The sequence below is a fragment of the Talpa occidentalis genome, unplaced genomic scaffold (genome assembly GCF_014898055.3).
Source record: "Talpa occidentalis isolate TD23 unplaced genomic scaffold, MPIMG_talOcc4v2.1 talOcc4.8, whole genome shotgun sequence".
Lineage (NCBI taxonomy): Eukaryota > Metazoa > Chordata > Mammalia > Eulipotyphla > Talpidae > Talpa > Talpa occidentalis.
The window spans coordinates 23,048,739-23,076,690 of NW_023605194.1; the positions used below are offsets into that span (position 1 = coordinate 23,048,739).

The 27,952-nt window shown below is 52.9% G+C and overlaps 1 protein-coding gene across 1 annotated transcript; it reads left to right on the plus strand.

Annotated features, from left to right (window-relative positions):
• RRP12 (ribosomal RNA processing 12 homolog) lies at nucleotides 1–27,741 on the plus strand. Its single transcript, XM_037495896.2, has 34 exons — nucleotides 1–230; nucleotides 1,014–1,243; nucleotides 2,940–3,023; nucleotides 4,877–4,953; nucleotides 5,391–5,496; nucleotides 5,763–5,879; nucleotides 6,863–7,001; nucleotides 7,107–7,234; nucleotides 8,011–8,109; nucleotides 8,779–8,870; nucleotides 9,156–9,267; nucleotides 9,493–9,590; nucleotides 10,809–10,923; nucleotides 11,838–11,980; nucleotides 12,196–12,317; nucleotides 13,099–13,163; nucleotides 13,250–13,412; nucleotides 13,831–13,985; nucleotides 14,224–14,291; nucleotides 15,072–15,165; nucleotides 16,152–16,310; nucleotides 16,441–16,521; nucleotides 16,719–16,824; nucleotides 17,310–17,417; nucleotides 17,908–18,065; nucleotides 19,387–19,478; nucleotides 19,672–19,839; nucleotides 19,947–20,119; nucleotides 20,262–20,396; nucleotides 22,387–22,436; nucleotides 23,446–23,518; nucleotides 24,791–24,858; nucleotides 25,155–25,237; nucleotides 25,589–27,741. Exons 1-34 carry the CDS (start codon nucleotides 92–94, stop codon nucleotides 25,689–25,691), a joined length of 3,903 nt encoding a protein of 1,300 aa, XP_037351793.1. The 5' UTR covers nucleotides 1–91; the 3' UTR covers nucleotides 25,692–27,741.
• The last annotated feature ends 211 nt before the right edge of the window (nucleotides 27,742–27,952 follow it).

Genomic DNA, 27,952 nt, shown 5'->3' on the forward strand with positions numbered 1-27,952 from the left:
GGCGAGCTGGGAACCCACGTGTGTTCTGCGGAGCGTCTCCGGGCCTGGAAGCCGGCCCTGGAATCTCACTCCCGGCCGAGGGCTTGGCGGCATGGGTCGCTCCGGCAAGTTGCCCTCCGGTGCCTCGGCCAAGCTGAAACGCTGGAAGAAAGGACACAGCAGCGACAGCAACCCCGCCACCTGCCGCCACCGCCAGGCCGCCCGCAGCCGCTTCTTCAGCCGGCCCGCAGGTAGTGGACGCGAGGTCCGGGGCGGGCCGTGGCTGGTTCTGACGGGTCTGGGCCTCTCTGCAGGCCCCGAGGCCCGGGCATGGGGGCCTTTGGCCTGGAGCCTGCTGCCAAGACTCACCCTCCCCACTTAGCAGACGCGCAAACAGTCGGGTGGGGATGGCTGATCTAGAGTAACACCGGTATCGGAGTTAGAACTCCTGTTGCAGTAAACCTTGGGTGGCTCTTCCCAAAGCGCTTGCACCTTCATTTATTCCCCAAGCCCCCAGAGTGCAGCTCCCACGCCGATCCCGCGGTGCTTAAGGCATGGGACAGGAAACTTACCTGGAGGATCCCCTTTCTGACTTTACATTTCTTTTTTAAGATTTATTTATTTATTTATACATACAAGAACTGGGGTACAGGCCAGAGATGCGGGAGGTGAGAGGACTCACCAGAGACAGAGCGGGGAACAGAACAGACAGATCTACTGAAATACACTGCTGAGGGGAGCAGCGGGAGAGACAGGAGAGGTCTGCTGCACCATGTGGGTTGCTCCCTGGCCTGCCGGGGATCGAACTCTTGCTGTGGATTGCTTCATAGTGCTGTGCTTAACCCCTTGCGCCACCAGGGAGGCCCCTCTGACTTTACTTTCTGGGCGGGCGGCGGGCGGGTGATCCTGGCCGCACGTTCAGGATTCAGCCTCTCTGGTTGGCACTCTGTCCTCTGCTGGTTTGTTTCTTAGGGGTGCTTCTTGTTCTTGTACGGGTAGAAGTAGGGGCCTTACTTTGTGTCTCGGGTTCTCAGGAAAGAGCGACCTGACCGTCGATGCTGTGAAGTTGCATAATGAGCTGCAATCAGGGTCCTTGCGACTGGGCAAAAGCGAGGGGCCTGAGATGGCCATGGATGAAGAGGTGGCACCGGCGCTCACCGAGCAGTCCTCGGGCACCTTCCTGAGCGGCCTCTCCGACTGCACAAACGTCACTTTCAGCAAAGTGCAGCGCTTCTGGGAGTCCAACTCTGCTGCCCATAAGGAGGTAGGGCCGGAGACCTGGGAGGGGAGGGCCAGGCTCGTGCCTTTTCTTTGACAGTTGTTTCTGTTTTATTGATCTATTTATTTTCTCTCGAACTTTAATTATTTGCTACCCATTTGCATCTTTTCTTTCTTTTTGCAGTTTTTTCTTTTCTTCCACTGGCTGACTCCTGCCAGTGACAGCAGCTGGTATTTTTGGGTGATGTGTCATCTCTGCTACCCTTCCCACCCCCTGTTTCTTACCCCTCCTGGGGCAGGTTCCACTTTTTGTTTTTTCTAATGAAAAGTGTAATGTCTTTAGGATAGAAATGTTTTCCAAATATTTATCTTTTTAGCTATGCTTTATACCCGACTTTTCACATAGCATACTTTGAAGAAACATTTGTTGGCAGCTCTCCTGCCACTTGTGACTATGCAGCGGCTTCTTTTGACATACCTTTTCCCTTTGCAAAGCAGCAGTGGCCCTCTTTCTGTTCAAATGTCTTCTCCTTTCTTTTTCCTAATAAACCTGTCCTTTTAAAATGTTAAAAAGAAATTGTTGATTAAATTAATGCTAAATAATGTTGGTTGGAAAATATCTAACAGAAATGTTATTTCCATTTTTTGAGTCCATATCATAAAATGCTTACATGTACATATTTTTCATTCTTTAAATGAAAAATGTCAAAATGGTACCAAAGCGACATGAGTAGAATAAAATGTGAAAGTTGTCCTCCTAACTTAGCTCCCTCCTGGTTCCCATATTAATGGTTCATTGTTTATTTTCCTAGCCCATGCTGTCCAACAGAGGTAACTCACAAGCTGCATAAGTGATTTTCAGTTACCTACTAGTCACAAGATAGAAAAGTAAATAGATGGTGAAATTAATCTTAATACTACATTTTATCTAATGTACTGTGTTTGAAATATTGTCATTTCCATATAATATAATCAGTATTAAAATGAGATGTTTTGTGTGGTTTTTATTATATTGTTTTTAAAATGTAGTGTGTATTTTATCCTTATATCTCCATTTGGATGCACTTGATTCATATGTAGAGTTCACAAAACTTATATTTGCAAAGAACTTCATATACTCAAGTTCTAAATCTCTGCTTTCTGGTAACAGAAGCAAGTATTTATTTTCAGTTCAATTAATACAATTTTAAAATTCGAAATGTCAGTCCCTCAGTCACACTAGCTACATTTCAGGTGCTCAGTGGCCTCTTGTCAACATTACTGTTCTAGACTTTTTGTTTATTTTTTAAGCCACATTTTGTTTAGATGAACTTAAACACACTTAAACACAATTTTCCCCACTGAACAGAATTTCTTAGTTACCATATATGATTGTTCCTCATTCTTTTCAATAGTTGTATAGCATTTGAGTCAATCATTGCTTATTATACAGTAATAGTGAATTGTTAATCCCTATTAACAGATACTTAGTTGTTCAGTTTATTGCTTCAGTGAGCACACTGGTACATAAATGTTTGCATGTTTATGCAGGTATTTCTGTAAGAGAGAGTCCTCATGGTGGGAAACGTGTTTGGCAAGCATTGACTCTTCCTCTTTGCTGGGCCTAAGCTGTACACCCCTGGCTCTGGGTGCTGCTCAGCTTATCTATCTCTGGATTTTCTGAAGGCGCAAGGCAAAGAAGCTACCCCGAGGTGGGGTTCGATCTAAAACAGATGTCATGGGTTCCTCTCCCTCCTGTGCAGATCTGTGCTGTTCTGGCTGCCGTCACTGAGGTGATTCGTTCCCAGGGCGGGAAGGAGACAGAGACTGAGTATTTCGCTGCCCTGGTGAGTGGGTTTGGGGCTGTTCAGAGCAGAAGGACAGTTGGGCTGCAGAGAGAAGCCGGGTGTCCCTGATGTGTGGGCCAGAGAAGGGCAGCCTTGAACGGGACAGTGCTCCGGTTGCTCTCAGGTGCTTGGCAAGGCTGCTGCTATTTGCTGCACTCTTGTAAACAAAAAGCCATTATCTTGTTAGTTTTTTTCCCTTGATCAATGAAGCTGGTTTAGGCTCCAGGGATCCTCTAGAAAAATGGTTTTCAAAGTGTGGTTTGGGGTCCCTAAGATCTTTTGAGGTCAAAATTATTTCTGTCATAATAATAGAACGTCATTGACCTTTTTTACTCTCACTCTTGTGACCTTACCATAGGGTTTGTTACATGATGTTTAAGGACATTATTTGCGTAGCTGATGGGATTGTGTTTGCATATTCTTATGTTTTAAATTTTACTATTGTCAACATCAATAGATACATATACACAAAACCTCTAGGGAATCTTCACTAGTTTTTAAGGGTGCAAAATTTCAGAACCACTGCTCTAGAACAAAAGTTGGCAAACTATGGCCCATCCACCAAATATGACCCCTGGCCTATTTTTGGAACATGCTGAGAACTAAAAGTGGCTTTAAACTCTTTTAAAGGAGACCCTAGGGGCCTCCCTGGTGGCACAGCAGTTGAGCGCTGGGCTGCAAAGCTGCCCGCAGTCTCTGCAGCGCCAGTTTGATCCCCGGCCCCTGGTGAGGGTCCCACATAGCGTGCAGACCTCTCCTGCCGCCCGCTGCTCCCCTCAGCAGTATACTTCTGTCCTTCTTCCTGTTCTGCTCCTCGCTTTGGCTCTGGTGAATTCTCTCACCCTCCCACGCTTCTGACTGTACCCAGTGCTTCTATAAATAAATAAATAAATCTTTAAAAAAAAAAAGGGGGGGGAGACCCTATGTGGCTGTGAAGCCTAAGATATTTATTATCTGACCCTTTCGAGTCAAAAATTGTTTGTTATACTCTTAAATAATGAAATAAACAGCAATATATGGTTTCTATCATGTGCAGGCAGTATTTTTTTTTAAGATTTATTTTTATTTATGCATACAAGAACTGGGGTGTAGGCCAGAGGTGCAAGAGGTAAGACCATTCACAAGAGACAGAGTGGGGAGCAGTACAGGCAGATCTGCTGAAATACACTGCTGAGCAGCAGATGAGACAGGAGAGGTCTGCTGTGCCATATGGGTAGCTCCCTGGCCGGGGATCGAACTCAAGTTGCAGTGGCTGCCAATAGCGTCATAGTGCTGTCTTTAACCCCTGCATCAACAGGGAGGCCCATGTGCAGGCAGTATTCTAGGTTTTTCATATATATTAATTAAACCTCACAAAAACTTAACTCATTTTTTAAAGTTTTTTTTTGTTTGTTTGTTTGTTTGTTTTGTTTATACAAGCACTGGGTACAGTCAGAAGCGCGGGAGGGTGAGAGAATTCACCAGAGCCAGAGCGGGGAGCAGAGCAGGCAGAAGGACCCAAGTACACTGCTGAGGGGAGCAGCGGGCGGCAGGAGAGGTCTGCGCGCCATGTGGGACCCTCCTCCGGTGGCCGGGGAGCAGCCAGGGCTCGAACCAGCGCCGCAGAGGCCGCGGGCAGCTTCGCAACCCAGCGCTCAACCACTGCGCCACCGGGGAGGCCCAACTTAACTCATTTTTACACGTGAATAAACTGAGTCACAGAGAGGTTAATAAGTTACTCTGTTACCCAATGCCAGCTGAGATATGAACCTCTGATATCAGGGCTCTTGGTCATAACCATTCTAGTGGACAAATATACCCCCATTTGCCCAGCCTGACACATTTCCCTTTCACATCTGTGATCTGGTCCTCAGATGACAACAATGGAAGCCGTGGAGTCCCCAGAGTCCCTTGCTGCTGTCGCTTACCTGCTCAACCTTGTCCTGAAGCGGTGAGTCCTGGCTCCTGTCGGAATCCCCCGTCTCTTTGTAGAGGGAGTGCGGGTGGGAGGAATCGGGCTGGCATTGCTACAAAGAACAAAAATGTACCTGCCGCAAGTGGCATTCTGCAGCCTCAGGCTGCCCGTGGCCTGGGATGTTATAGCTCAGAGTGAGTGTGGGCCTTGGAAGGGGGCATTAGGTGAGGGTGGGGTGGGGGATGTTGGCGTTGGGATACCAGGGGTCACTAGGGAGAAGATTATAGGGGCCTGACATGTGGACATGCAGAGAATGGGTAGTGGGGAAGATGAGAGAGGCAGAGAGCTCAGGTGCCGTGGTAGAAGGTGCCGAACTTGGTTGTTGCTCATTGGCCGAATGAGGGGGCTAGGGCGGTACTGCAACTGTTGGAGACTGCTTTGGGGCTCTGACCTTCTTTGTTCTTTACTTGCAGCGTGCCCAGCCCCGTCCTCATTAAGAAGTTCTCTGATACTTCCAAAACCTTCATGGATATCCTGTTAGCCCAGGCCAGCAGCGGCTCCACCTCTGCTGTCCGATGGGTTAGTCTCTGGGTTTTCCTTCTGCTCTCTTCCAGTGCCTTCTCCTAGCCCACCAGGCATGCCCCCTCCTGCTTCTTCTAGAGCTAGTCTAAAGTGACTAGAACTTGGATGCTTCCTGGGGGCTGGGATGGAGTGGGCAGGTGTGTAGACCCTCTGTGGACCCTCAGATGGATCTGTTTGAGGTTTTCTGGATTCAGTGGGAACCCGTGCTTCTTTTCCACCTGGCTGAGGCGGGTGAAGCTGAAAGACTGACTCTCCCTTTTTAGGTCCTCTCCTGCTTGGCCACCCTTCTGAGGAAGCAGGACCTAGAGGCCTGGAGCTACCCTGTGACCCTACAGGTGTATCATGGGCTACTGAGCTTCACGGTGCATGCCAAGCCTAAGGTAAGAGTGCTGCACCCCCAGAATATGGGAGAGGGCCAGCCACTAAAGTGGAAGCCTGGAGCCGGCCTGTCTGAGTGGAATCAGAGAAGGTGCCCTGAGTCTGCGTCCTGCCCCACTGCCCTGTCTGCCCAGCGCTGGGGCGAGCAACAGTCGTGCAGCAGGAATGTTCAGCATTGGGCCCTCTGAGTCTCCACTGCTTCATTGGTCAGTAATGTGTTATTTACGGGGGGTAGGGGCTTTGGTGTCAATAACCTGAATTGTATACTGGGGTCACTGCTAGTGCTGTGACCTTGGATATGTCACTTTATCTTCCTAAGTCTCGATTTCTTACCTATGAAATAGGGGTAATAATAGCAACTGTGATGCAGAATTGTGGGGAGACTCCTGTCTTCCCCACAGGCTGGTACAGCTCAGCAAATGGTGGTTGGCCACTGTTTCCTCCTGAAATTTAGGGCAAGGCCATGGGACAGTAGTAATAGTCTCACTCGCTGGGCCCTCATTCCAGGTGGGCTGATGGCCTCGCCCTGTAGCTCTGTGTGCTCCCTCCCTCCCTTCTCTGGCTCTGTGCTAAAGTGTTGCTTCCTTGGAGTGACACTCTCCTTACCACTGTGTAAAAAGTAACAGCCCTGCTTTATTGTCTGAAAAGTACTTTTTACCTTCTGGTGTCTATTTGCTCATTTTCTTCCTCCCAAAGAGAACGTGAGTTGTTTACTCTGTTCACTGCCAAATTGCTGGCTGGATGATTGGATGGATGAATGAAATCCTAGTTGTAAAGATGAGGACACAGGCTCAGAGACTGGGAAATTTGGCTCACTCGAGAATGTAGGAGAGTGGGGTTGGAACTGAGACTTATCTTACTCCACTTCTGAGAAGTCTAAGTGCGAAGCCCTAGGGGGACCATCACCACATTGGAGGCCTGCGATCAGTGCTTGTGACCTCCACCCAGCTGATCCAGCCCTGTCCCCCCTTTCTTTGCCCCTCAGGTCCGGAAGGCTGCCCAGCATGGCGTGTGCTCGGTTCTGAAGGGCAGTGAGTTCATGTTCAGTGAAAAGGCCCCTGCCCACCATCCTGCGGCTGTTTCCACTGCTAAGTTCTGCATCCAGGAGATGGAGAAGTCTGGAGGTGGGAAGCCAGCTTTGGGGCAGGGTGGGTGGGGCCAGGCCAGCAGGGAAGATTAGGGCCTACTGCAGAGAGAGGCAGGAGCCTCAGCTCCCCTTTGTCTGCCAGGCTCCAAGGAGGCCACAACCATGCTGCACATGCTGACTCTGCTGAAGGACCTGCTGCCCTGCTTCCCCGAAGGCCTGGTGAAGAGCTGCAGTGAGACCCTGCTCAGGGTCATGACCTTGAGCCATGTGGTATGCTCAGGCTCCAGAGCTATGGGTAGGGCTGTGCCAGGCTCTGGACCCCCTGCCCATGGTACTGTCACTTAGAGAACTCTCTGGTCAGGCCCAGAGCAGTCCTGGGGTCTCCCTACCCAACACTACTCCTGGGGACACAATCTCATCCCTGGGGCCAGAGGGAACAGGCCATCTTTGGGTGCTGGCCTGGTTGGGAACTGGCCTCAGACACCACGTCAGAGTGGGAATGGACCGGTGGCAGGCAGCTCTTTTTTTGTACAGAAACTTTAAAGATATGTAAACCATAAAGATATATTAAAAACGATCCCCTGCCTTCCTGCCACACTTCTCAATATTTTTTTCAAGTATTCTTAAGTATTTACTATGTAAATAACATGGTCATTGTTTAAAAAGAAAAAATACTCAGAAGTATATAAAATAAAAGCTAAAGATACCTTTCCCCCTCCAAATCTTATTTCCCAAGATAAACATTGCAAACAACTGATTGTGTGTCCTTCCAGGTATTTTCTCTTTGGGTCAACAAACACACATACAAATGTGGTGATGCAGCTGTAGCCACAGTCTGCAAGCCATGAGGAGCTGTTTTTCTTAGCCCATTGTGTTAAGAACATTCTGTTCATGTTTTGCCATTGCCTTTGTTCAGATCACTTAAAAGTTTTCTTCCAGGAATGACTAATGACAGTCCAGGTGTGGGAGGAAATGTTTGAGGTTCAGAGGGTTCAGGGCAGCCATGAGTTGTGTGATTCCCCACTAAGCCTAAATGTCTTCTCTAGCTGGTGACCGCCTGTGCCATGCAGGCCTTTCACAGCCTCTTCCATGCCAAGCCTGGCCAGGACACCCTGTCAGCAGAGCTCAATGCCCAGATCATCACGGTGAGGCCCAATGGTGAGGGAGGGGCATTACTGGGCTGGGCCCCTTTAGAGGCAGCATGTGTGTGTGTGTGTGTGTGTGTGTGTGTGTGTGTGTGTGTGTATTAGGGGGTCAGTCCTTACTTGTCTGCAGAGAGGTTGAGTGGGCTGGGCTGCACCAGTTCAGGTCCCCAGGACACGGACAGCTGGCAGGAGCCCGGCACCAAGCCAGTGTCAGTGTACACAAGAGCTTCTTCTTTCTTGCCCAAGTGGTAGTTAATAAACTACTTCAGCATGGTCTCATGCTGCTAACAGATACTTTGAGTAGGGGTGCTCAGCCTTAGGAATCTGTGGATGGATTTGGGGAGAGGCACATCAATCTCCCCAAAATTATTTGCAAATGTGTGATTTCCACAGAAGGGCTCTGGCTTTTGTTAGATTCACAAAGGGCTTTGTGAGTCAGGTTATACTTTACCCCTCCTAGACCCTTCTCCCATGGAATCAGTACCAGAAGGGATTCATAGAGAAGGGAGAGGCAGAAGCTGGGGAGGCCACGGAGGCTGCGAGTTCCAGGGTCATTCCCATAGGCCCAGCACTGGGTCATGCTGCCGCCTGTGACGCTTGGGGCCACTGTCCTGTGCTGCTGCTGAACACACTTGCTCAGTCCCTACTTGTTCCCTGCCCCACCTCTAGGCCTTGTATGACTACGTGCCCAGCGAGAATGACTTACAACCCCTGCTGGCCTGGCTTAAAGTCATGGAGAAAGCCCACATCAACCTGGTCAGGTAGGGACGTGGTAAAGGGACATCCCAGGGGCTCCTTGCTCTGCAGTACCAGCGGGAGGGACATGTGTGGAAGCTGGAGAGGGCTCATGTTCCTGGGGACAGCAGTGTTTCCATGTCAGACGTGCTGCCCACAGGCTTCTGTGGTGATGAGGCTCGGGGAAGGTTAGCCCAGCCTGTCAGCCAGGGCCACAGAGCCCTGCAGATAAGCGACTGTCATTGGCCCTGGGCCATTCTGTGCCCTCAGGTCCAGTACCAGGACACCAAGGAAGCCTTTTGTCTTGACAGGCTGCAGCGGGACCTGGGACTGGGTCACCTCCCACGCTTTTTTGGAACTGCGACAACCTGCCTACTCTCCCCCCATTCGCAGGTGGTTACAGCTGCCACCCAAAGCCTCCAGGTACTGTTCCCCCTGTCCCCCAGAGCCTGCTTTAGTGGGAAAGCAGAGAGGGTGCTCTATTCTGCCTGCTGCCGTCTCTCCCAGAGCTCACCCCGGCCTCCAGCAGCATCCTTGGGAGGAGGGTCTACGGACGGGGATAGGCTTCCAAGAAGCTTCAGGAAGCAGTCACCTAGGAGGGTTGAGTGGCACTGGGGGGCCCCGACAGCCTGCAGCCTCTCTTTGCAGGAGATTCTGAAAGAAAGTGTGGCTCCCCACATGACCGACATCGGCTCTGTGACCTCCTCAACCTCAGGCCCTGCCCAGTATGTCGCCAAGATGTTCAGGTGAGAGCATAGCATCCGTATTAAGAGGAAGTAAGGTGTACCTCGTAGAAAGTTCTTCATAGTGACAGTGCTCCACCTGTCACTGAGGGCTGTACGGGCCACAGTGGCTGCTGTCATTTGTGCGCCAACCATATTCCTGGTGCCGTGATGTGAGGCTCGTGTGTGTGGACCCTGGGGCCAGTGCAGGCTCCTGTACCCTCACAGTCCTCGTCACTCCGAGGTTAGATGAAGTAGTAGCTGTAAAGTTTGCAGAATAGTAGCTGGTGTGTAGTTAAGGTCTCAATAGTCCTTACGGTTCTAGAAGATAAGGACTGACCCTCATTTGACAGATGGGAAAACTCACCTACCTAGTAAGTAGCGGCATGACCGCAGAGTCCACGCTTTTTCATGTGCTGGGCTGCCCTCCACTCCTACACGGGGGCCATTCCCAGACTGCACCCTGACCACCCTTGTCCCCAGCAGGCAGTGAGGAGCCTCAGCACCAAGCACACGGGATGGTCTCAGGAAGGGGCTGGGATTCTTGGTGTCACCTCTGTGTGTCTATGTTCAGCTCAAAGGTGTGATGTTGTAGATACTGTCCCTTATGGGACATGGGCCTGTTCCTGTTTATACAACTGGGATGAAGTTTCAGGAAAACTGAGAAACAGCTGCCTGCCTCCCTAATTCATACTTTTCCCCTGAAGGAGGGGACCAGCTCCTGTTCTCAGCTCCTGTTCTCACACTGAAACCTATTGGCCATTCTTGCCTAAAATCTCAGGGGGCTAACTCTGGGAGATGGAGCTGACCAAGGTGTGCACAGGCTGGAAGGGGCTAGGCTGAGCCGGCTCTCCCTCACTCTGCCCTGCTGCTGTAGCTTTCCTCTCTGCGCTGACCACTGTCCCTACCCCATCCACCCTGCCTTGGGTTGGACTGGGAGAGCAGGAGACAGAGACAAAGCATGGCTTTGTCTGATTACGAGCAAAGTGGCCACGGCCAGGTTATTTGCTGAGTGTCAGTTTCCCCCTCTGTAAGTTTTCCCTTAAGCACTAGAATTACCTGAATTAAGTCCTAGCACAGGGAGTGGTGTGGATGCTTGTTAGTTCTCTCTCTAGGCCTGTGCTGAGGCCCCACCCTTATTGGCCAGCTAGTTGGTGGTCTATAACTCCTAGTGCCAGCCATTGATTTCTTGGTTGGGGCCCTGGGGCCTAACCTTGACCCTTACTGCCCCTTCCTTGGCAGGGCCGTGGAGGAGGGCCTGACCTACAAATTCCATGCAGCGTGGAGCTCCGTGCTACAGCTGCTATATGTCTTCTTCGAGGCGTGTGGGAGGCAGGCTCATCCTGTGATGAAAAAGGTAAGGTGGGGTCTGCTGGACTGTGATCTCCTGGAGGGAACCCTGTGATATCTGTCCTCGGTCCCCTCCTTCAGTGCCCGTAGCAGGTGTCCTGTTCTGTGTCCCTTGGAAGGTGACTGGGCCAGGTGGAAGGAGTGCGAAGAGGCCTAGGAGCCCCGGTCCCACTCACCTGCTCACTAGTCTTGGCTAGAGCTTGGTTTTGAAGTTCCTAGGGAACCAGTGTGATTCTCCCTCATTCTACCTGTTATCTTCTAGTTTTCTAAAACTTCTATGATGGGGGAGTGTAGTGTTTTAAGCCTTAATTACTACAGCCCGGAGTAAACCATTTACAGATCAGGGCTTAGCCAGGGACCTGCCCCAGCTCCTGTTCTCAGGCCCCAGCCCATCAGCAGCAGGTGGAACATCACTCTCCCTTCTAGGTTGGAAGAAAAGTGCCTCCCTAGAAGGACAGGCTTCCCCAGGAGACCTGAACCCTAATAGATTAGGTGTGAACCCGAATAGATTAGGTTGGCAAACATGCTTCCTACAGGAAGCCAGACAGGCCATGAAGAGTGTCTCCAGGAGCCCTCTCGGGGCTCCTCAGTACCTGACACCTAGCTCACTCTTACATGTGGGTCTGCCTTTGCCAGGCATTCCCATTTTTCAAGGTGGACTAGAAATCTATATTTGTCTGTAAAACCTGAATTCTACTTGTTACTAACAAATACAGACTTTGTTTTTAAACCCTGGGGCTCTGGGGAGGGGTACAACACATCAGGGGGTTAAATTTGATTATTGGTTTATGACCTCTGACCCAAGGCTTAACCTGGGCTCGCACTCCTGACCTCGTCTCTTAAGAGACTGGCCTGGACCAGCCATGAGTTGCTGCTCCGTGAGCACAACTTAGTGTCTGATCTGTCATTTCTTTGTTCTAGTGTCTCCAGTCCCTCTGTGACCTGCGCCTCTCCCCCCACTTCCCCCACACAGCAGCTCTGGACCAGGCGGTGGGGGCTGCTGTGGCTAGCATGGGACCTGAGGTGGTTTTACAGGCTGTGCCTTTGGAGATCGATGGCTCTGAGTAAGTGGGACTCTTGTTGACTTCTGTACAGGCCCCAAGAGAGTAGGAGGCCTGTTCCCTGCCTCCCCTCAAGGTGTCCGCTCAGCGGATGGAGCCTCTAAGCTGTGCAGGGCTAGCAGGAGAGGCTGACATAGCTGGTGCTGCTGCTTGGTGCGGGGCGGGAGGTCCTGCCCGCTGTGCTGTCACCGCTTCCTCACTGGCCTGCCTCCCCACAGAGAGACCCTGGATTTCCCACGGAGCTGGCTGTTGCCCGTCATCCGGGACCACGTCCAGGAAACTCGACTTGGTTTCTTCACCACCTACTTCTTACCCCTGGCTACCACCCTGAAGAACAAAGGTACAGGGCGCACCCCCAGTCTAAGGCCATTCGGTGGCCTTCCTCTGCCAAGCAAGTGACCAGCCAGTGCCTGCCCTGCCCTCTGCTCGGAGGTGTGTGGTCAGGCATCTGCCCCAGGGGAGGAAGACCGCTTCCTCCTCTCCCAACACAGAAATCAACAGACTAGTACACACCAATTTACACCTATAATGATGGTCATAGCAAAAAATCTGGCACACCCTACATGTCCCTTCGTGGGGTTCCACTCGACATGGTAAAGCCCCCCAGTGGGTTCATATGAAGAGAGAGACCGTGGCTGGGAGTGCACACGGGAGTTGAACAAATGCGCTGCAGAACTCAGCTCCGCCTGGGTCTGCTGCTTATCTGTAACTGGGGACAGAGTTGCAACATCAAGTGAAATCATCATGAAAGTGCCCATTACATGCCTGCCGTGTGGAAATTGCTCCATATAAGTTGCCCACTTTATTATCAAGTAAAACAAAGCTCCAGAACAGTGTGTTGGGGGCAGGGGAGGAAGAGTCCAGTCTTATGTCTTCTAAAGTGTGCATGTGACCAAAGAATTGTAAGAGAAAAGACAGTGGAGTAATGATGGGGGCCACTCACTTCCTGTTTTTCATAGGCCTTTTTAATTTCTCAGAATGAGCAGTGCTGTTTCAGTGTGTGGGGAGTGGGGTCACCCATATAGCTGTCCTCATCGCTGGGCTTTTGGTTTTGGTGAAAATGAGATCTGTGGACTGGGAGGGTGCCAAGGGTCACTCTGTGTCCATGTGTCATACTCCAGCAATGAGCCTGGCCCAGGCGGGCAGCACGGTAGAGTCCAAGATCTACGACACGCTCCAGTGGCAGGTAAGGGGTCATGGGGGCTGTGGGTGGGACTAGCTAGGCACAGGTTACTAGGTGTCACCTTCCTCCACCACCCCCTTCCTCCCCAGATCTGGACCCTCCTGCCTGGGTTCTGCACGAGGCCCACGGATGTGGCCGCCTCCTTCAAAGGGCTGGCTCGAACACTGGGCACAGCCATCAGCGAGCGCCCAGACCTGAGGGTCACTGTGTGCCAGGCCCTGCGCACTCTCATCGTCAAGGGCTGTGAGGCAGGTATGTGTGTGCTCTTGGCTTCCGGTGGGTGGGATGATGGCTCTGAGGGGCTGGGTCCCCTGGCTCCCATCTCCTGGACTGCCAGGACTCTGCTGGAGCCGTAACTCCTCCTTGCGAGGACTTCAGGTTTCTGCAGGGTACCTGGGGAGTTAGTGGGATGCTGACAGCTGCTGGCAATTGTTCCTTCAGTGTGGAAGGTCCAAGTGGCTGGCACTTGACTGGCCCCGGGACAGGAGCTGGTGGCACCTCATTTTCTGTGCTCTGACCTCAGCCTCTCCTGTCCCAGAGAAACCCCAAACCCATGGTTCCAGATCTTGTCACAGCCTCCAGAAAGGATATCTCTAGGCTGCAGCCCTAGCGGTCTTTGAGGTGGGTTCACTTCTTGTCCTTTTTATGCAAACTTTGATTCTGCTGTCAGAGGCTGACCGTGCTGAAGTGAGCCGCTTTGCCAAGAACTTTCTGCCCATCCTCTTCAACCTGTATGGGCAGCCTGTGGCAGCCGGGGACACCCCAGCCCCTTGCCGGGCCGTGCTGGAGACCATCAAAACTTACCTCACCATTACTGACACCCAGGTAATCAGGCGGGAAAAGGGACAGGAACCCTCTTGGGGGTATTTATTGGAAAGGCTGAGATCCTCCCCACTGCAGTTCACTGGGCCTCTGCCACCCAGAGATCAGGGGACCAGAGAGTAGTCGTGGTGGCTAGACTGGACCCGAGGTTTCTAAATGGGGGAAGAAAGGTTGCAGAGAAGACGGTGCTCTGTGTTTCTCTCTTCAACAATTCCCTTCTCCTCATCTTCCTGGGCTCCAGCTGGTGAATGGTTTCCTGGAGAAGGCCAGTGAGAAGGTGCTGGACCCGACTGGCTCAGACTCCACCAGGTAAAATGTCCCATCCTGAGCTGGGAAGCCCAGGGAGCGAGAGGGTGTGTTTAGCAGAAGGCTTATGGGTTCTCTCTGGAATTATTCAGGAAAGGCTTAAGACACTGAATGTCCCCTCTCTCTTGGGCGTCCTGACTGCCTCCTTCCCGAAGAGGCACTCTAGCCTGCTAGGAAAGAATGGGGATTCTGGAGGGCCTCCCTGGTGGCTCAGGGATTAAAGTCTCAGCACTATCAAGTTATCACCAGCCACTGTGGCGTGAGTTTGATCCCCAGTCAGGGAGCTACCCAATTAGTGCAGCAGACCTCTCCTGTCTCACCTACTGCTCCCCACTCTCTCTGGTGAATCCTCTCACCCCCTGCACCTCTGGCCTACACCCCAGTTCTTGTATGCATAAATAAATACATCTTAAAAGAAAAATAAGAGTGGGGATCCTGAAGACACTGCCTAGGTTCAAATCCTAGCTCTACCACTTACAGCAGTGTGGTCCTGGACAAGTGACATACCCACGCTGTACCTCTTTGTCCTGTAAAGTAGGCATGATAGCACTCCCTGCAGCAGGTTGCTGTGAAGACTGAAGGGCCAACACATGGAAAGCCCCTCAGACAGGGCCTGGAGTGTAGTGCCCAGCCCGGAGCTGGCAATAGCTGTTCTTCAGACTCCTTTGAGGCCCTTGTCCTACTCACCCTGACTGCTCCCACCTTCCCTACACCCAGTAGACATAAGAACACTGATAATCAGTGTCTCCCACAAATCTCTCCTTGGTCTCCTCCCCTGAGCAGACTGTCTGTCCTGGACCTGGTTGTGGCTTTGGCTCCTCATGCTGACGAGGCCGCCATCAGCAAGCTGTACTCCACCATCCGCCCTTACCTAGAGGTGAGCCACGGAGGCCGGGACCCCCACACCACCACACTTGGGGGAAGACGGGATCATCCCTGTGGGAACAGGTGTCATCCCTGTTGCTCCCAAGACCAGGTCGTCATCTGCTTTCTCATGGCGTGGCTGCCTGCCATGCCCTGCCTCGCCCATCTGCCCTGTAGGTGCCAGAGTGACTGCAATTGCACAGCTGTGCTCAGGCCTCACCTGCTAAGACCCACTTGCAGAACTGAACCCCATACACCTCCTGCTCACTTGCTGCTCACTCCCACCCAGCCTGATCTTCATCCCCACCAGTCCACCTTTTCCCTCACCCTCCCGCCAACACTCCAGCCTCACTGATGACGTCTAAGAGTCCCTGAGACTATAAGAGCTCCTCCGTACCACTGCCCGTACTAGGTCCTCTGCTTGCCATGCTTATCGTCCTCCTGCTATGGCTAGCCACCAGGCAGTGACAGCAGTGACTGAAAGCTGTTACTGCTGCCACAGTTGAGCGAGCACTTACTTAGTAGTGTCTAAGGTGCTCTGGGACCCAGAAGGAAAGGTGTCCAGGTTGGGGTCAGTGCCACAGAGAGCTCTTGTGGAACAGCAAGGAGTTAGTCAGGCACAGGAGAGAGACGAGTGCTCCAGTCAGAAAGACAGGCAGGTACATGGGCCCTGGCGCATTCCAGATACTGCAAGTTCACACAGCTCAGTAGGCACTGCTTCAGGGCGGGTGGCTGGACTGATGGGGGGATGGGTTAGCTTCACTCTCCTCAGCATCCCCTGCCTGGCATATTGTTAGCCGCTTGCTGTCTATACCCTGCCTGCCCTCTCACCGCACCTCATGAGTTCCCATGGGAGCTAGCTTCTCTGTATCCTCTTGGGCGCCGGCCACACTGGAGGCTGCTCTGTGAATGTTAACAGATGGGGGTGGATGGATGGACAGGTGATGGACCCCCAGCCCCAATTCCTTATCTATCCTTGTCTACCATGTACCCTCCCAGAGCAAGGCTCATGGGGTACAAAAGAAGGCCTACCGTGTGCTTGAGGAGGTGTGTGCCAGCCCTCAGGGCCCTGGGGCCCGCTTCGTACAGAACAACCTGGATGACTTGAAGAAGACCCTGCTGGACTCGCTACGGAGCACTTCCTCGCCTGCCAAGAGGGTGAGGCCTCCGTGAACAGCTTGTTCTGCCCGAGGGAAAGAAGGGAACCACTGTGGAGACCCTTAGGGGGCTTCAAGGGCCAGGGTGGCATTTGGGGGATCCTGACCATTGCTTCCCCACCCCCATGCAGCCCCGTTTGAAGTGCCTCGTACATATTGTGAAGAAGCTCTCAGCTGAGCACGAGGACTTCATCGCAGCCCTTGTCCCAGAGGTGAGGCATGTGGGAAGTGAGGGGTTCGGGGAGTCTGTTGGAGCGTGGCTCCCGAGGGCCTGCAGGGGCCAGGGAGGGCAGTGTTTGGTGTGGGTTGGGCTTGTTTCCCTACCTGGGAGCGTGGGTGTCCTTACCTGCCCCCTTCTGCCTCAAGCTGCCAACCCAGGGAGCATGTGCTCACAGGTGTGTTTGGGCAGGTGATCCTGTGCACCAAGGAGGTATCAGTGGGTGCGCGGAAGAATGCCTTCAGCCTCCTCGTGGAGATGGGCCATGCTTTCCTTCGGTTTGGTCCGAACCAGGAAGGTAAGGCTGAGGTGACTCAGGGCTGGGATAGATTCTCCACTCATGGGCTTTTTTTTTTTTTTTAAGATTTATTTTTATTTATGCATACAAGAACTGGGGTGTAGGCAAAAAGGGGGGGAGGTCAAGGATTCACCAGAGACAGTGGGGAGCAGAACAGGCGGAGCTACTGAAACACACTGCTGAGGGGAGCAGCGAGTGAGACAGGAGAGGTCTGCTGCACTGTGTGGGTCAGCTGCCTGGCTGGGGATCGAATTCGCACCACAGTGGCTGGCGACAGCCTCATAGTGCTGAGACTTTAACCCCTGTGCCCCCAGGGAGGCCTTCCATGCCCCCAAACCCCTGACCAAAGAGAAAAGATGGGGAGAGCAGCTCTGAACCGAGGCAGGCTGCTCCTCTGTGGCCTAGAGTCCCTCTCCCTGGTGGATCTGAGGTGCAACATGTGGGTGGGTTCTGCCTTGCTGTGACGTCAGTGTTCACCCTCCCAGAGGCTCTGGAGCGCTACCTCGTCCTGATCTACCCTGGCCTTGTGGGTGCTGTGACCATGGTCAGCTGTAGCATCCTGGCTCTGACCCACCTCCTTTTCGAGTTTAAAGGTAAATGCTACTTTCTCATAGACCGGGGAAGCTCTCGGGAGGATATTACCCAGAAAGTCAGGCCAAGATGGTCACTGGAAGGGGAAAGGTCCCCGGAGGGAGGGAGGGAGGAAGAATATGCAGACCAAACCAGCCGCCGCCTCATTTCCTCGGCCACCCTCCCTCAACACAGCTGCCCCACATCCCACTGTCAGTGTGAATAAGCTGGTCCCGTGCCCAGATTGTATTCCTGGGTCTGCCTCTTTCCAGTAACATGAGAGCACTGAGCAAGTTATTAACCTCAAGGGCCTCACTCTCCTCTAAAATGGGGCAGAAAGGCGGCGCCGCCTCCTGGTGTACCTAAAGGACTAGAGGAGACGCTCCATGGAAAGTGACTGGGACTGAGCTGGGAACACGGATATCTCCTAAATGATAACACTCTGGTGGCCTGGTGGGGCCGCACCTCGGGGTGGGATCCTGGGTGTCTGACAGTGGCCCGTGGCCCCAACAGGTCTGATGGGCACCAGCACAGTGGAGCAGCTGCTGCAGAACGTGTGCCTGCTCCTGGCCTCCCGCACCCGTGACGTGGTCAAATCAGCTCTGGGCTTCATCAAGGTGGCGGTGGTCATCATGGATGTGACACACCTGGCCAAGCACGTGCAACTGGTGGTGAGTGTCCCCTGCCATCCCCTTGGCATGGCAGCATGGAGCCGGTGAGCCTCGAGCATAAAGTTTTAAACATTTCTTGAACCACCAACTATCTTGTGCGTCAGGGGGTCATGTAGGTGCCTGGAAGGACCAAAAAGGGAATGCCAGCCCCATGTGGCGAGGAAGGAGCATGGTGCCTTGGCTGCCTCTTCTCAGCCCTCCTGATCCCCATGACAAGGCCCTGCGTGGCTAAGGCCAGGTGGCAGGGTGACCGCTTGTTTTACAGTTGGGGAAATGAGGCTAGAGATGTCCCAAGGTCACGGTGCTAGTGAGCAGCAGCTCTGGGCACAGTTAGGTCAAGGTAGCCTGCCCGTGCGGTCCATCTGCTGTCCTGTACATCAATAGTAAAGCAGAATTGTAAATTTTTAGGCTGAGTATTGAAGGCATACCCCAGTACACAGAGAATAAAGACTTTCCAGAATCAACTCAGAAATATCATTAAAGAAGCATCAGCAATAAGTAGCAGCAGCAATCCCTGGCATGAGGAGAGAATCTGATTTACTTAGTTGCCACACTAAGACTTTCAAAATTCCTGTTTTTAGAAAGTATGGCATGCAGAAAGGTAGGAAAATAACACAGTATCTACGAAGAAAAGAAATCAAAATCCTGCCAGCTTAAGTGGGGCCCAAAGATGCGGAGGAGGATTAAAGCAGTGATTCACTATAGGGGTCCTAAGGTTTGTAAAAGCCCATCAGAGGATCCATGGGCCCCTCTCTCCCCACCCCTCTGAGAGACACTGCAGATAATGAGCTCACCCCACACTGCCCCAGCTGGGCCAGATGAAGGCACCCCAGAGAGCACCCCAGAGAGCACCCCAGCCAGAGATCAATGCAGGCCATCAAAAGAGACACAGAACTAAGAGAGACCTGGTCATTTGGGGGACAAAGTGTAGCACATGAAATAAACCTGGGTAAACTCTTGCCCTTGCGGCCTCTTAGCAGCCATTTAACTCTGTGCCTCAGTTTCCTTGTCTGTATGTTGGGGATGGTGTCTGCCTCCCTGGGTTGTTCTAAGGGATCAATGAGATAATGCAAGTAAAGTGCCAAAGTTCTGTAAAGCTGTCATCTTGGGAGGGTGGCTAGGGTGGTCAGGGATTGGGTCACGAGGGAGGGACTAGGGGAAATATGTGGGGGCTGCTCAGACCACCAGAGGCAGGCCAGGAACAGGGCCACTCTGGCCCTTACCTAGCTGGGCCTGGTAGTCCTGTGGCCCTGGTCGAGACAGCGGTGAAGGGGAGGCTGGGTAGAGGCAGGCCCCCTGAAGCCTGGTCCCCTGCGGGCAGATGGAGGCCATTGGGAAGCTTTCTGACGACATGCGTCGGCACTTCCGCATGAAGCTCCGGAACCTGTTCACCAAGTTCATCCGCAAGTTTGGGTCAGTACACGAAAGGGGTTGGGAGGGTGCGGGGACGGAACTGAGGGACATTCAGTCCCACCAAGGACCCTGCAGAGAAGGGGCCTGACCTGGGGACCAAGCCACCCTGCGGCCTGGAAGGGCCCCCACTGAACACCTCCGCCCTCTGAGCAGCACCCTGGCCAGGGTGCCTCACCAGCCCTCCACCCCTCAGGTTCGAGCTGGTGAAGGGGCTGCTGCCCGAGGAGTACCACAAGGTGCTGGTGAACATCCGGAAGGCCGAGGCCCGGGCCAAGCGGCACCGCGCCCTGAACCAGGCTGCCATGGAGGAGGAGGACGAAGAGGAAGAGGAGGAGCCCGCCCAGGGGGGCAGAGGCGACAGGTGACCCCTGGGGACCTGGCCTCCCCCACGCTGGAGCCTGCCCAGCAGTGTCCAGCTGTCCCTGCCTCTCCTGGGAGCCTCCTGACCTGCGGCTTCTCCGTCCTCAGCATCGAGGAGATTCTGGCCGACTCTGAAGACGAGGACGAGGAGGAGTCGGAAAGGAGCCGGGGCCGGGAGCAGCGGAAGCTGGACCGGCAGAGGAGCCGGGCGTGGCTGAAGGAGGGCGGTGGGGACGAGCCGCTCAACTTCCTGGACCCCAAGGTGGCCCAGCGAGTCCTGGGTGAGCAGGGAGTGACCGGCCCTGAGGGTGTAAAATAGGCTTCTTGGGTTGGGGGTTGGTGCGAACGCCTTTTGTGGTTTATGACGAGGGTGTGAGCGGGTTGGGACTGACCCCCTACCCCTCACTGCCGACTGCACGCCAGCCACACAGCCGGGGCCGGGCCGCGGCAAAAAGAGGGACCACGGCTTCAAGGTGAGCACTGACGGCCGGCTGATTATCCGGGAGGAGGAAGACCAGGACGAGGCCGCCGGGATGGAGGACGACGACGGCAGTAAAGGTGGGTGCCTTCTCGGGCGGCTGCTGGCCTGGGCGGAGCCCGTTTGTTCATTTGCTCCTTCTTTTTTGTCTTTTAAGATTTATTTATTTATGCATACAAGAACTGGGGTGCAGAGGTGTGGGGAGTGAGAGGAGTTGCCAGAGTCAGAGCAGGGAGCAGAACAGGCCGAGCCACTGGAACACTGCTGAGGGGGCAGCGGGAGACAGGAGAGGTTTGCTGTGCCATGTGGGTAGCTCCCTGGCGGGCGGGGATCGACCTCAAGCTGCAGTGGCTGGTGAGAGCCCCCCAGCGCTATCTTTAACCCCTGCGCCACCAGGGAGGCCCTTAATTCGCTCGTTCTTAAAGTGACCATTTACTGGGGAAGCATGGTGTCTAAGCCAACTCTCTCAAACTTTTCTAGTTTCTCAAACTTACTGGACCACATTAGGAAATGTTGTGGTGCAACCCGGCCGTTGTCAATGTGTATACAATTCAAGCAGAACTTCGGGACCCCACTACTTCTCTCTGGAGTGAGATGCACTTTGGTGATCTCCACTCGATTCTGTGTCTTCTCTTGCTCTTTATAAACTGGGCTGAGGCTGGTAGCTCATTTAGAGGAGGAAGAGCCAGACGCAGATCCTCCCGATTGATTCTATTGTCTCCTGTTGTCCAGGGGCCAACCTTCTCTGAGTCCCGTTCATCCTCCCTGTGCCCTCTGCATGTATCATTCGTTGCCTCACAAAAGCCCAGGTCCTATGTACAATTTTTTTGTCCCCACTGCTGCAACCCTGGGCCCTTGACTCACCGCAGCCTCCTAACCGGGGCTCCCTACTCCCCCTGCACGTCCATGACCAGCTGTGTGACTGCAGACAGTTATTTAACCCCTCTCTGCCCCAGTCCCCTCACTCCAAAATAGGAATGATACCTATACCTTCAGGGGGTTGCTGGTAGCCAGAACCACCCACAGTGCTTGGTGTCAGTCCTGAGCTGGGCTCATCACTGCTCACCCCTTTCTGCCCACATATTCCTGATGCTAAAGGTGCCCCCTCCCCGCTCTTTAAGATGCAGTTCAAGTCCTTTCTGGCCTTTCTTTTTTTTTTTTTTTAAAGATTTATTTATTTATTTATACAAGCACTGGGTACAGTCAGAAGCACAGGAGGGTGAGAGAATTCACCAGAGCCAGAGCGGGGAGCAGAGCAGGCAGAAGGACCGAAGTACACTGCTGAGGGGAGCAGCGGGCGGCAGGAGAGGTCTGTGCACCATGCGGGACCCTCCTCTGGTGGCCGGGGAGCAGCCGGGGATCGAACCGGCGCTGCAGCCGCGGGCAGCTTCGCAACCCAGCGCTCAACCGCTGCGCCACCAGGGAGGCCCCTTTCTGGCCTTTCCATAGCCCCTCAGCCTTCAGGCCTTGATCCTCAGGTACCCCCACAGGCCCACGGTCTTTCCAGGCTCCTGCCGTTGGTCACGTTCTGTCTTGTGACATCAACCTGTGAATGTGTCCTTTGATGCACAGAAATCTGTTAATTTTGATGTGGTCAAATTTCTCTGTCTGCACTCTGGTTGCCTATGCTTTTTGGTAGCTCATACGTCTATATCCCCACACAGGGCCCAGGACATGGGGGGTGGGGTAGGAGGGAGGGGGTTTGCAATTAGGAGAGTGAAGCAGTCCTGACAAAACAGTGCGTGTCTGGCGGGGGGGTGCCTGACCTCCTGGAAACCTGGAGCTCTCCTGGAGTCTCAAAAAAAAGCTGCATTTATCTTAGAAGAGAAATCACCACTTCCTTGAGGGGCTGGTCTTTCTGGAGTCTAGAATTAGTGGGAGAAAGGGACATCGTTCATGGTCTTATCTTCTGCAAAAAGATGTGGGTTCTGGTGAAGGCAGTTTTCTGGAGCTGGAGTTGGCACCTCCCTCAGCCTAATGAGCCAGGAGGAGGCATGGTGACATCTGTACAGGCTTTAGGAAAATGGGGCCCCCTCAGTGCTCATCAGCCTCTCTTCTTTTTGGCTCTAGGGGAGGATGACGAGATGGCTGAGCTGATGGAAGACATGGGCGTCAAGAGTGTGAGTAGTTCTGCTGATGGAGGGCCGGCATCTTCAGATTGAGCTGTGGGCTGACAAATTCTCACCCCCTCACCCCTCCACGCTCAGCTGCCCTGCTTCCTGAATGTTCAGTATCGTGGAGGACTCTGCAGCCGGCAGTTCCCACACACACCCCTGTGTGTGTTTCAGCTTGTTCCCTTACCTGGCACACCTTCCCCTCAGCCTGACCTCTAAGCCATGAACTCCAGAGTCCTGCCTCAGGATCTCCTGGGTTACTTGGGCCCAGGAATCAGTAGTTTGAAGAGGCATCCTGGGTACTGTCCCTGGCATAGCAGCTTGCACTGTGAGCTGCTGTCTCCCTGCGGGTAGTAGTAGTTTCTAGATCAAAGCCTCCTGGCAGACAGGGCTGCTGTCAGGACCCCCTCTCCTTGGAGCACCTGATGCTGTTTGTGGCGTGTAGTAGGTGCTCTTCACTGCTGAATGTAATTGGGCTTGTTGGCCCGTCCCCATGCCCCATGCTCACAAATCCTGGGTTAGTAGCATTGTTGCGAGAGCAGGGATCTCCCCCACCTGCCTGAAAGCCCCTGGAGCACAGGAAGTAGGTCCTGTCCCAGGCCTGGTGCTTAGTAGGAATCCATGATCTTTGATGGGGAAGGGAGAGTGGAGTTTGTGCGAGGTGAAGAATTGGTAGAGCTCTTCTCTCCAAAGGAATAGGGGGGGCCTCATTTCCCTATTAGAAAGATGTGCTCAGCGGCAGAGTAGCCCTGGGGTGGGGGTTCAGAGTGGAGAGGCAGAGCGATGCAGCTGCCAAGACAGCTCAAGCCTGGACCTGGGCTGGAACCCGCTTCTGCGCTGCCAGGCTGTGTGATCTCGGACGTTACTTGTTCTCTCTGAGCCTCAGTGTTCTCACCCATAAGTGGGATATCAATGTTGATGCTCTTTGTGCTCATGCAAGTTCCCATTGCTTTCCCTATTACCATCGGTGAGGAGCGCCATGTCCCTTTTCACACCTCTGCTTACCTTCTCGTAGAAAAAGCACCAGAAACTTAAGCATCACAAAGTAGCCGACGATGAAGAACTGGAGATGCCCCCCCAGTACCAAGGTGAGGCTTCTCTCTCCTTTCTTGGGACACACTCTTCCCTGTCGCTTGCAGCAGGCAGAACCACAAGGTCGCATACACTCATATATACACATAACAAAGACTGACTGATGAGTCACCTAGGACAGGGTTGGGTTGATGATCTGGGGGTGAGGGGCGGGTTAGGAGACCTGTGCCTCATCTCTACTCCAGCCACCTGGGCCAGCTGTGAGGTTGGCAGTGACCCCTTCCAAGAGTTGTCTGTCTCTTATCAGACTGAGTTTGAGGAAGCCACCTTGGCCTGCCCTGGGTGGCGATCGGGAGGCTTAATGTTGGTCCTGCCCAGAAGGTTCTGCACATTGGTCCGTGAGCCCCAGGCTGCTCCTGTCCCCCAGTGCAGATGCTGGAGTACCAAGATAGCTGCCCAACATAAGGGGAGCTTGTGACCTCACCTCTGTCTCCTTCCCCCAAGGCAGCTCCTGCCCTCAGGCCCTCCAGCAGAGTCCTTGCTCTGCTTCAGGCTTCCAGGGGCCCCTGTGGGAAGTCCCTGGCCCCCTCTCATGCGGCCTCCTCCACAGACCAGAGCTTGGCTTACCCCCTCACTCTGAGGTGGCTGGTGCAGAAGCAGTGATTCCAGACAGTGTGGCAGGAGGCCTGGGTCAGCACTGCTTGCTGAGCTGCTCTTAGCTATGTGACCTTGGCCCAGGCATGCGTCCTCTGAGTTTTTGGTTTCTCGTCTGTAAAGGCAGGCGTTCATCTGAGTCAGCATTATAGGATTCCAGCCGCAGAGGTATCCGATCTGAGCTGCAGGCTTTCACGTCTGTTACGTGGAATAAGAGCTGCCTTGCTGTTTCCCTGTGTTGGTATGAGGCCCAAAGGAGAAAAAGCCTAAAGTGTTCATGGCACCAAGAAGGTTAGGAGGCTCCAGAGATTAGAGCTAAAATTTACAGGTAGCGGCAGAACTGAAAGTTGAATCCATCAAAGTTGAATCCCATGTTTTCTTCTAGAATAAAGGGAGCAAATTTGGCTCTGGAAAGTAAGGAGTGTTTTGCATTAGTTCCTGGAGATCACTGGTAGATCTCTGGAATCAGGTCGGTCTGAGGGGCCCAGTGGTCTCGCAAGTCACTAGACAAGCCCTCTCTAGGAAGGTCTTTGTTCTTGGCTATAAGGGACAGAGCGATGTTCCTGGATTTGACTCATCTGTTCGCTGGCAGTTCTCCAAAGAAAAGGTGCCAATGGCCTCCTTAGAGGAGGCTGCCCTGGCATTGCTGACCCATGGCCTCTGTGTTCCCTTAGCTGGAGGCTCTGGCATCCACCGCCCTGTGGCCAAGAAGGTTACTCCTGGAGCTGAATACAAGGCCAAGGTAAGAGCTGGGGTGGAACAGGGGTCTCCTGGCAGAGCTGGCAGGAAGGCAGCTGTGCCCTTCATCGTGCTGGAGAAGCACCTTTGTAGAGCCAGACTGAGGCCAGGAAGGAGGCCGAGGCCTTGCTAACATCCAAAGTCAGGGCCTTTGTTGGGTGGCCTTTCAGGACTGCAAGAGCTCTTTGGTGTCACCTGAGGTGGAGAATGAGGGGAGAGAATGTGGGGTCTGTCAAGTCAGCTGTCGGGATGGAAGGGAACCCCACAAACCTAACCGACCGTTTTTCTCTTGATGAATAGAAAGCAAGAGGGGACATGAAGAAGAAAGGTCGGCTTGACCCCTACGCCTACATCCCGCTCAATAGGACCAAGCTGAACCGCAGGTGTGATGTTGTTTGGGTCAGGGGTGAGGGCGGGTGTGGGGTGGGTGCTCTGCCCTAAACGGAGGGGACTTGTTCTTAGTAAATGCTCAACTTGGTCGCTGAAGTCTTTTTCAGGTTTTTAGTTTCGCTTCTTAATGCACGCCTGCACATAGTTGCTACCTACAATGTTAACTTGAGCCACCTTTTTAAGCATGCTGGTGCTCGGTCCGCCCAGTTGACCTGCTGCCCACCGCCTGGCAGGTCCCTTCCTCCACTGCCAGCTGGTGTTGGAAGAGCTCTCTTTTGATATTATGAGAAGGGTAGGCTGCCTGTTTCCAAAAGATGTGATCCTTCTGTTCCTTTTCCCTGCAGGAAGAAGGTCAAGATGCAGGGACAGTTCAAAGGCCTGGTGAAAGCCGCCCAGCGGGGTTCCCAGGTGGGACACAAACTCCGCAGAAAGGATCGTCGGCCCTGAGGCCCCTTTTCAGCTCCCAGCTGCCTTGACACCAGTTTGATACTCAAGGCTCCATCAGAACCTGAACTTGGAATGACTTGTTGGTACCAGGGCTTGGCTCCCAGGATTCCAGAAGCTTCAAATGGGAACTGCCCTTTAGAGACATCTTCAGGTCCTGGGAATGTGAATGCAGCCTCTGCGTCTCTGGGAAGGCCAGCAAGGCGGCTGTGCGCTCCACCCGGGGGACTGTGCGCAGTGGTCTTCTGGCTCCAGGGTGGACAGTCTTCCATGGCCTCCAGCTGCTGGGGCCCCATGGCACTCAGCCTGCCTGTGACCTGGGTGTGTGAGATTTGCCGTGAGCAGACTAGAATAAACATGCGCTAGCATACAGTGGCCCAAGAAACACTGTTTTATCACCCACCCCCTCCAGGGACGAGAATAGTGTCCGGTCATTGACACCATTGACCCCTTCCTGTCCAGTCCTTGCACCCAGTCTGGAACCTAGCATGGTAGCCCTAAGGCAGGCCTTGGAACTTGCCTACAGAACCCACCTCTGCCAGGAGGGATCCCCAGCTTCATTTTACAGTCCCAGTCAAAGGATGGTGTTTGGGAGGTGAAGTGGGGCAGAGAGCCTCAGGAACTGAGTAGAAAGAAGAGATGCTGAGAGCTGCAGCCTGGGCTGCCCCTCAACACAACATCCTCCCCTGAAGCTTTGTGCATTCATTCAAGTATCACCCTGGTTACTCCCTTCCTGCTTCCTATTCTCCTTTTCCCAATCAATTTGTGGTGCAAAGAACTGCCCGCTGTCCAGCTTTGTAGGTCTGGAGCAGAGAAGGGAGTGGTGCCTATGGACCTCCCGTTCCTTCTAAGGCCACTTGTCCCATTGGCTTAGGATACCCCTTGGGTGTGCTTTCCCCGAAGGGTCCAGAAGCAGAGAACGGTAGGGTTATCCCCATCTGAGATAAAAACACGTGCGCATGCATGCCTTCATCGTTCCATTTTATTTTAGTGCTCTTGGCTCTGATAATGCTCTCAGGAGGCCTGTGAATCTTCCCACTCATCCTTTGATTTGATCCATTGCCCCCCCAAATTAGGACATTTCCTCCCTATGTTGTTGCTCTAGGACCCTGAGAAGCACACACTTCACCCAGAGGTGGCGCTGTTTACTTGTCATGTTTGCAGAAGAGGCAGCTATTAGAGATTTGCAAAGGTGGTCTGTGACCCCTGTCAGTACGTTGATGGACACAAGGTGGATCAGCTTAATCCTAAATCCATCCTCTGAAATGTAACCCCATTACATTACATGAAGGAAGCCTCATGTAAAGTAGCTACAGGTATGAGCCAATTGCCCAGTATTGATGTCTTTTTGAAAAGTTTGAAGCCAACTTGTTTATTACAGTGTTTTCTACGGAGCTTCATTTCTTTTCAAAGGTGGGAGTTGGCAGGTTATCTTGAAAAGTGGATGTTGGTGAGCTGCTGAACTCCATATTCTTTTGGAAATAGACGTAAAATGTACATGATCTGATGCAGAGGCAAGAATTAATCTGCCCTAGAAACTTCAGGTGCTTGAAACATGTTCTGAAAGTCAGCACTGTTTTATTTCAAGGCTCATTCCATTTCAGAGCAACTAGCAAGGTTGAGGATCGCCACTAAGGTCCAGGTTCACTCCTTTAACTTCATGTTGCTTTTGGCAATGTCAGAACCTGAGTCTTTGGGCTTTTTTTTTTTTTTTTTTTTTTCCTGCAGTCCATTCTCTACTCATTCACAGGAACAGAAGACAATGTACCCTCCTGACTGCACCAGAACTAACACCATTGTGTTGGCCAGGGACATGGGCACGTCGGGGGTTTACACAAGCCGTCAGCTCTGATCCTCCATTGTGACATTTGGGTTAAACCAACCCTGTGCCTTCTCAGGAAATGTAGCTTCTCATGATTTTGGCAGCAGGCCTGGTGGTGACTGGCCTCACAGGTCATTCCAGGCAGTGACTGTCTTATTTGCAAGCCTGCCTCAGTTGCACATGCTCACTCATGTTTTCTCGGTATTGTTTGCAACACATGAGAAAATTACTTATGACATCAACTTGTCTCTGTTTTTGTTCTTGATTGCTTGTGTTTCTTCAAAGGGTAACTTAGAAAAGTAGAATGTGTACTGCATTTCATTCTAAAAGTAATAGACCTTCACAGAACATTTAGAGCAAGCAGAAAAGTAAAAGCAGGAGTTAACGCTGTCCCGATTCTCAGTTAACCCCTGTATATCTTCATCTCTGTTTTCCTTTAAAC